This window comes from Monodelphis domestica, chromosome 1, assembly GCF_027887165.1.
Source record: "Monodelphis domestica isolate mMonDom1 chromosome 1, mMonDom1.pri, whole genome shotgun sequence".
NCBI lineage: Eukaryota > Metazoa > Chordata > Mammalia > Didelphimorphia > Didelphidae > Monodelphis > Monodelphis domestica.
This window is the reverse complement of record NC_077227.1, coordinates 306830042-306838019: the sequence shown is the minus strand read 5'-3', so window position 1 is coordinate 306838019 and position 7978 is coordinate 306830042. Positions and strand designations below refer to the sequence as shown.

General features: G+C 44.4%; 1 protein-coding gene across 1 annotated transcript; it reads right to left on the bottom strand.

Moving 5' to 3' along the window:
- Positions 1–5308: 5308 nt before the first annotated feature.
- NEUROG1 (neurogenin 1) lies at positions 5309–7156 on the bottom strand. Its single transcript, XM_001369909.5, has 2 exons — positions 6930–7156; positions 5309–6792 (listed from the first exon to the last, which is right to left on the bottom strand). The coding sequence occupies exon 2, from the start codon at positions 6788–6790 to the stop codon at positions 6071–6073; it is 720 nt and encodes a 239-aa protein (XP_001369946.2). The 5' UTR covers positions 6791–6792; positions 6930–7156; the 3' UTR covers positions 5309–6070.
- Between the last annotated feature and the right edge of the window lie 822 nt (positions 7157–7978).

Below are 7978 nucleotides of genomic sequence, written 5' to 3'. Positions count from 1 at the left end.
ACCTAAGTTGGGAGAGTTCTCCTTCTGGTCTATTTCTACTTGAATAAAATCATAGATACAATATTTACTCAATATCGATAACAGGATTAGCTAAGATATTGGACAATAGAATATAAAGCTAAAAAGATGTTGACAGGTTCAAGTGATGATGCCACTTTTGCTTCCAATCTATAGGTCAGGGATCAAGCCAATAGATATATTTAAAAGTTTGTCAGTAGACTGAAGGGAGTGTGTGTGTGTGTGTGTGCCTTCTTCAAGGATGCATGAGGCAGAGAGGCCTCAGGATCATTTTGATTCTTTCAGCTTCAGGATTTACCCATGGTCAGAGTTGTCTAGAGTGGTGAGCAAGTGAACTGTCTTCACTTTGGCTTCTTAGATCTATCCAGCCCTGACCCCTAGGCCATGCTTCAACACTTGCAGCTATTCATACAAGAGCCTGGCCAGCAAGGGTATCTTGCCATCTGGCCTGCTACAACCTGCTTAGCTCACCTCCTTTCCTCTTCTTGTTTTTTTACCTCTTGCTCAAGTACCAATAATAGACTCACCCTTAGTACTAGAATATTGGTACTAGAAAGGGAGTGACAAGCTATTGTTACCACTCCTCTACACACTCATGTAAGTTCTTATACAAACATCAGAATGTAAGCTCCTTGAGGACAAAGAGTATCTTGTTTTTTATATTTATATTCCCCGTTTGCCTTGCACAAAGTCTGCAAATAGTAAATGCTTAATAAATTCTTATTTATTGATTGCTGAAAGATCATGTAGTCCAAACCCCTCATTTAAAAATGAAGAATATGAGTCATGGAGAGAAGAGTGACTTCCTCAGTTTCAGAGTAGCAAGTGACAGAATTAGAATTTAAATTCAAATCTTCTGACTGGATTTATTACACAGATTCAATGACATAATCATATAGTTAGAGGTGAAAGGGACCTAAGAACCTAGCCAGCTCAACTCCCTTATTTAAAAAATGAAGAAACTGAGACCCTTCAAGAGAAGTTAAATGATTTACCCAAGGTCACAGAGGGAATGTGTTAGAGGAGGAATTTGAACTTTAGGTTGATTAATGAGTATTTATCTAGTCTGTCTTCATACTGTATGACTTGCCCTGGGCTACTGTAAAAATGTAGCTCCATTTCCCTAATTTATACTCTCTTCAGAATATTTATAAATTTAATTGTTTTTAGAGTAGAGATGGGAAATTTCTCTTGCTGAAAGGAATCTTTTCTACCTTTTTATGTTTTTACATGTAACAATGTCACTTGACCATATTATTTAATTTTTTTCATAGACCTTGATAAATATTTCTTTTTTTTAAAGTAGGGAAAATGGAAATGGAAGGGACTAAACAGTCCTAGTAATTAGATTTCACTTTGTCTTTAATCCAAAAAATAAATAAAAATGTAAGAAGGATAAATGTGAAGTTCTGCTCTTAAGTGAAATAAAATGACTGTTTAGAGGAGGAAATCTGACTTTTTATGAAAAAAAAAAGACTGATCATTTTAGCTGACTAAAATTTTAATATAATTTTACAGAGTGAATTGGAGGCTGCATTCACAGTATGGTGAGAGAATAGTCCCACTGAATTCTATATTAGATCAATTTTGGGGCCACATTTAAGAGAGACATTGGTAAAATGGAGTAAATCCAGAACAGGTGAGCTGAGGACTCAGCAATGGGAAATCAAGATCAGTTGAAGTTGCTTAGCTTGGAGTTGAAAAGACTCCTGTTCTGAGAACTACCTTCAAATATTAGAACTTCCAAAGTACTTTAAAACTAAAAACAAATTTATTTCTCTTGGTAACAAGGGAGAGAATTAGGATTAATAAGTGGAAGTTATGGGGAGTCAGATTTTGGCTCTGTAGAAAAAAGTACTTTCTAATAACCAGAGGAGTTCCACAATTGCCTTGTGAGCTAGTGAGTTCACTGTATGTACTCAATAAGGGATGACAAAAAAGGAGATTCAGGTATAGGGAAGGAAATTGGATCAGGTGAATTCCAGTTCCTTTGTAAACACTGAGAATCTCAGATTAAATGGGATCCCTCCCTCTTTTGTTTGGGACAAGTTACAGAAATACAAACTGATATCCTGGATTCAAATCAGAACATTTGCTGGGGCTAGTTTACCACTTGGAGTCCCAGTTATCCAAACCTAGATCTACAATGTAGCAATAAAAACATCTATAAAATAACATAATGGATCATCTCTGTCAGTGGGATGGGGTGGGAGGGAAGGGAAGGAGAGAGACAATTTGGATCTTATAATTTCAGGGAAAAATGCCTATAATTGTTATTACATGTAATTAGGAAAATAAAATTAAAAGATATCATAATGACAACTGCTATTCAACAAGTATTGGACATCTATAATGTGCATGTCACCGTGGTAGAGGCTATGAAGGATACAAAAGTTTATTTCTTTGATGACCTCATTATTTAGTTTGAGAAGCAACATTCACAGATTAAAACTAACAAAAATAATGTATATTGGGCAAGTACACGTCCAAAGATTTGGACAAATGATGCTGAAAGGCAACATTCTGTAGTGGAAGGATCATTGACTATGTGAGGGCTTCAGATCTTGTCTCCTGACTTTACTAGCTTTGTATGTGAGTCTTAGCTCCCTCATTCATAAAATGACACAATCATGTCACTTCTAGAACTTATTTAGCCAAAAGTACTATAGAAATGGGAGTAAGAATTAATTTGAAGAGATGTGCCTGAGGAGCCCAAGGAAGCTCCTAATTTTCCTTTCTAAGGACAGAAACTGACTGGACTTTGTGCAAGGTAGATCATGAATAAATATTGCCTAAATTAGATCAATGACAGATCATCTTATTGAGAACTCTCAAGGTCATCTTATCCAATCTCTCTTCATTCTATAGATAGGGAAACTGAGGCCAGGAGAATAAAGGACAAGATTGCCATCTAGTTAGTGGCTGTGTTGGAACTCTGCTCAGGTCTTAAATAAAAAACAAAACAAAAGCATTTTTCATTCTATAAACTTTGATAGTCCCTGCTTAGTGTCCATTGACCAGAAAATTCTGGGTAAACACTTATTTATCTTGTCTATTCTGATCAATAGTATAGAGATCACACCAGATGTGGGAACCAAGATTTTAACTACCTTTTCTTTACCTTTTCAAAACTACTTTTTCTTCCTTTTGAGAGGACATGTGCTGGGCTTCCCTAGAAGAATAGCATTAAGCAGGGAGTGGGAAGCAGCAGTAGTTTTGGTGAGCCCTTAGCGATCGATGTCATTAAAGACTTTTTCTTGCTTGCTATTGTTATAGAGTTGGGAATATGGTTTGCTTTTCTTGGTCTGGGAGGCAATAATGATAATTCTCCTAATTTTAAAGCCCCTGCCTGCTGCCTACAGCTACATACAGCTGTGTAAGACAAAGGCTGGAGACCCTGTGCCGCTGGACTGGCTGCAGGATGCTAGCTAGAGCTGTGGGATTTGTTTCCTGGTGGGTCTCCTGAGGGCTTAAGAAAAAAAAAAAAAGACGACAAAACCCTGTGTTCTTACCCTCTATCCCAGACACGTGCACCTACAGCAGGGCTGAACAGACACCCTTGGTGAAGGCACAAATAGAGGATTTACTCTTTCCTTCACAAACAGAAGGAGCCCCCCAGCCAAAGCCTGAAGTGAGTCACTTCCAAGACCTCTTGTGCATAAGGAAAACTGAAAATCCCATCTTCCCTGGAACATGCTTGTCTTTATTACAAGAAAAATAAAGTCAAATGCATCCAGTGGAAGGATGTAATTCAGAAATGGGGAGGGGGCAGGGAAAGAGGATGTGAAGAAAACCTTGAGCTGATTTTTTTCCTCAGAGGTTTTCAGAGAATTAATTCCTTTCTGAATTCTGAAGTCATTTCTTAAGTCTTCCCTTCCATTGTTGTGCTCTCTTAGACTGTTTGAATGCATCCCTAATCAACCACCCCATCAAACTACCCACTCACTCCTTTGCCCCAAAGGTACATATGCATTTGTGTAGCCTAGAAGCTGAGGCCTAGGTTAGTTGAGTTGGTTCCGGGATATCGAGTCTAGAGCACTGGACTCATCACTTACATGTTTTTAGGAGAGAGCAGTTCAGCAGCATACATCTAAAAGGAGGAAGTATTTGAGGTTGTTTCTGGATTCTTCTCAACATACATTCTTTCCTGTGGGGTTGGGTTTGTCACTTTCCCCAGCCCATTTTCTTGTATCTTGGTGTAATCGAAGAGGCCTGGTCTTAGAAGTTTTGTTCTAACCCTTCTTGGAAAGCACCCCATGCATGTCAGAGCTTCCAGAACTGTCACTTGTAATTACCCTAGTTTTGAAATTAAAAACAGAGGAGCCTGTGGACTAATACCCCTTGTTAGCTAATTGTCTAACAACAAATAAACAGGAGACAGCCAAAAAATGTCCCACTGTTTGGATGACTGATTTCGCTGTCGGAAAATGAAGCCCCCTCAGCCTTTGTAGTCCCCACGAGAATGTTGTTCTCTTTGGAGTTGACTGAACAAACATAGAGCTCCAACCCTGGAGCACCGCTCTGGAGTTTCAGTTTATCCTTTCTTAGGCAGACAGGCTGGAGGGCCAGCCTTTACTCCGTGACTGAGCAAATCCCTCCACTTACAAGCAGCCCTACATTTATCTAGAGAGACCAGTCATTCATATTTCAGTGGGGTGATGTTTGAGGACAACCTGGGTATTCAGCCTGGAAGCTTCAATAGAGAACAATTCTAATGTATTGTTTTCAAAACAATTTCCTTTTTCAAATTGGCTGTCCAGAGAGTGGTCTAGCCAGCGCAAGCCTGCCCCAGTGTTCACACCTGTCACTCTTCACTTCCTAGCCAATGGCCACACTCTATTGATTCTTTAATCCCCTCTCTTTGAAAACCTGAGCCAGCTGATGCTCGGTAACTCAAAAGAAATTTCTTTCCTATAGTGCCTACCTCTACAGGTAGTGGCACACCCAGGGCTAATTCCCTCAGAGAAAATCTTAATTGGTTTATTGTGAATAAGCTGGAAAGCTTGTAATGGTTTTCACTAAGATGCAAGAACACCAAGGCCTCCGAATGCCACAGATAACACAATCTTTTAATTTAAGGCTGTTTCATACTCTTAATTTTTGCTTTAAACAGCACAAAGATTCTTGATGAGGTCCGAAGTGTACAGTAGGGTGAGAATTTGAGTTTAGGACTCTTAGAACAGGGCTTCCCCCCACCCTTGCCCCCACCAACCATGAGTTGCAGCTTTCCCAAGGGCTTGATAAGCTTCCTCAGCCTTAGGAGCCTGGAGAGTCCTGAGTGAGCAAAGTATCAAAAATCGTAAACGTTAGAAAAACAAAAACTTTTTATTTACACAGAACACCTGAAATACAGAAAGTGTAAACTTTCAGATCATATACATAATAATAGAATAAACTCTTTATGTACAAAAATACATTTTCATATGAATGAAACATCTTGAATAAATTAAACTCCTATGGAGCTCCGAGGCTGAATAGCCCGGGTCTGCAGCGCTGAGCCCTTCTCTATAGCACTACGACGGTGCTGGAGGTCACGATCCATAATGCATGAAGCCCACTCCTTGTCTCTCCTTTTTAAGCCTTTTCATTGTATTGTCAGCCCGTTCAAACCAAATTTTCATGCTCGTTTTTCTTCATTAGAGTTCTACAAATTGTAAAATTGACTTTTCACCTCGTCTTCAGCAGCTGACCTGCCCCTTTGCTAACTCCCCCGGCAGTGGGGGCTCAGCTCAAAGGCGCCACAAAGGAGGGAGTCTTGGGGGAGTTCACAAAGTGCAAAAGGGAAGGACGCAATGTGAAGGACTCCGCTAGGGGTTTGGAGAGGATGAGGTGACTTAAAGCCCGGAGGGCTAACCCCAAACCAAGCTACTCCCAGGACAGCTGAGCAGGCAGAAGACCCGATCTCTAAGCTGCACTCCTCCCAACACAATACACCCATATCTGCTTCTGCCCTTTCCTTCCCCTTACAGCTTGGGGGACCTCCCCGAGGTCACTAGTGATGTGCCCGCATGTGTCAGAGCGAAGCCTGTGTGTGGGCGCACCACAGGCCTAGCTAGCGATAGGGCACGAAACAGGGAGCAACGTGGACTAAGTCTTTGGGCAGGCCAGGGAAGAAGAGGGGGTCAGGGTTCCCGTAGCCAAAGTCTTCTGAGGCTGCAGGGCTGCTGGGGTTGGAGAGAGGGGATGAGGAGCAACAGGAAGAAGGTGGGGAGAATGAAGAGGAGGAGGAGGCTGCAGCTGGAGAAGCGCTGGAGATCCACGATTCTCCATCGCTGGCGGAGCTGGGAGAGTCGGCAGGATGAAGGTAGGCAGGCAGAAGCAGCTCCTTGGGGGGCCCTTGCAAGCACTGGTCAGCAAGACGCAGGGTCTCTGCAAGGGCCCAGATGTAGTTGTAAGCGAAGCGCAGGGTCTCGATCTTGGTGAGCTTGGTGTCGTCTGGGAAGGTGGGCAATACACTTCGCAGTTCGTCCAAGGCCGCATTCAGGTTGTGCATCCGGTTGCGTTCGCGATCGTTGGCCTTTACCCGCCGGGTCTTGCGTATGGTATGAAGCAACGCCTCGCTCCTTACCCGGCCACGGCCTCTCCTTCTCTTGCGCTCCTTCTCCTCTTCTTCCTCGTCCTCCCTCCGCTCTTCTCTGCGGTGCTGCTCCGAGTGCTGCCCAGAGGAGGCAGCCTGCAGTAGCCCGCTGCTGTCCTCCTCGTCTGTAAGAAAGCATGACAGGTCGCTGCTATTCTCGAAGTCAGAGAGGTTGCTGTCCACGAGAGAGGCCATTCCTGGAAGGACACAGAAAGAGAAAGAGAGAGAAAAATTGTTACTGAATAATATTTTTGGAGAGGAGAAGGTGAAGGAGGGAGGTCGGTGTCCTTCCTCAGCTGAGGTGGGAGCTGCACTCTTTTCAGAACTCACTTACTTTCCGAGCTCGGAGTCCTGGCTCGACCCCTCCCCCTAAGCGAAATTCCCTAGACGGGGAGGAAATTGAAAGTTCCCGGAAACTTCCGAGCCCGGCCGCCTAAGAGGGGCCACGCGACCGCCTTGTCTCCGCTGCTATCTTGCCAGTGATCAGCTCGTGTGAGCACCGAGTGTGGCACACGACTGGCCTCAGGACACCTTATATACCCTGAAAAACAATAGGTGCCCCCATCCCCTCTGGCTCTCCCTCCCCCCTCCCCAACGGGCTCCCCGCTCCCAGCCCCCCACCCCCCACCCCCGTCTGTGAGAATGAATGGAGAGAGGCAGCAGGTCGGCCCCGTGCTGCACCCTGACTAATTTGCATAATTTATGCAGGCGGGGGTCGAGTCCCCCTCCCTCTTCCCCTCTTGGTCCCTGGAGTGTGCCTATAATTACTGCGGGCCAATCGCAGGGCAGAGCGGCCGCCGGGCCACGTGAGTTATCTCTAGGCTAAAACCTTCTTTGAGCTTCGTTTGTATATTGGGAGGGGAAGGGTTGAGAGGGGGATTGAAAGGGGGAGGGTGGGAATCCCGCAGAGGTTAGGCTTGGGGGTGAAGGGAAGCACTGTCCTACTCTCCTATCATCCCAGTATCCCGGAGATTCCAGGGCGCAAGGGTAAAGGGGTCCACACAGAGCAGGATTGCACTGCTACCTCCAGCAAAACTGTAAAGTTCACTGACGAGAGCTGGAACAGCTTGGAAACTACACCCCTCCACCCCCACCCCCCAGGCCCGCACACTTCTTTTTCCCTGCGGTGCCTTTCCTCGGGGGCCAGCGTTGAGCCTAGAATCCTGGGGCACAAAGGGACAGTGGCTCCGAGTGTGAATCAGAGAGCCCCGGTACTTTAGTAGAGCGGAAGGATGTTTCTTCGCACTCCCCTCCCTCTTCCCCCCCCCCCCCGCCCCCCGCCAAACCTCATCACAACAAAACCCCCGCCCCGGGAGGAAGAGAAGGAAGCAATTGGAATCACTGCTAAACTTTCTTTTAATCCTTCTATTAAGGTGTGTGAAT

What these genes read in the sequence shown, in the direction of transcription:
- NEUROG1 (XM_001369909.5), bottom strand. Translation starts at nt 6,790, where the DNA reads ATGGCCTCTCTCGTGGACAGCAACCTCTCTGACTTCGAGAATAGCAGC.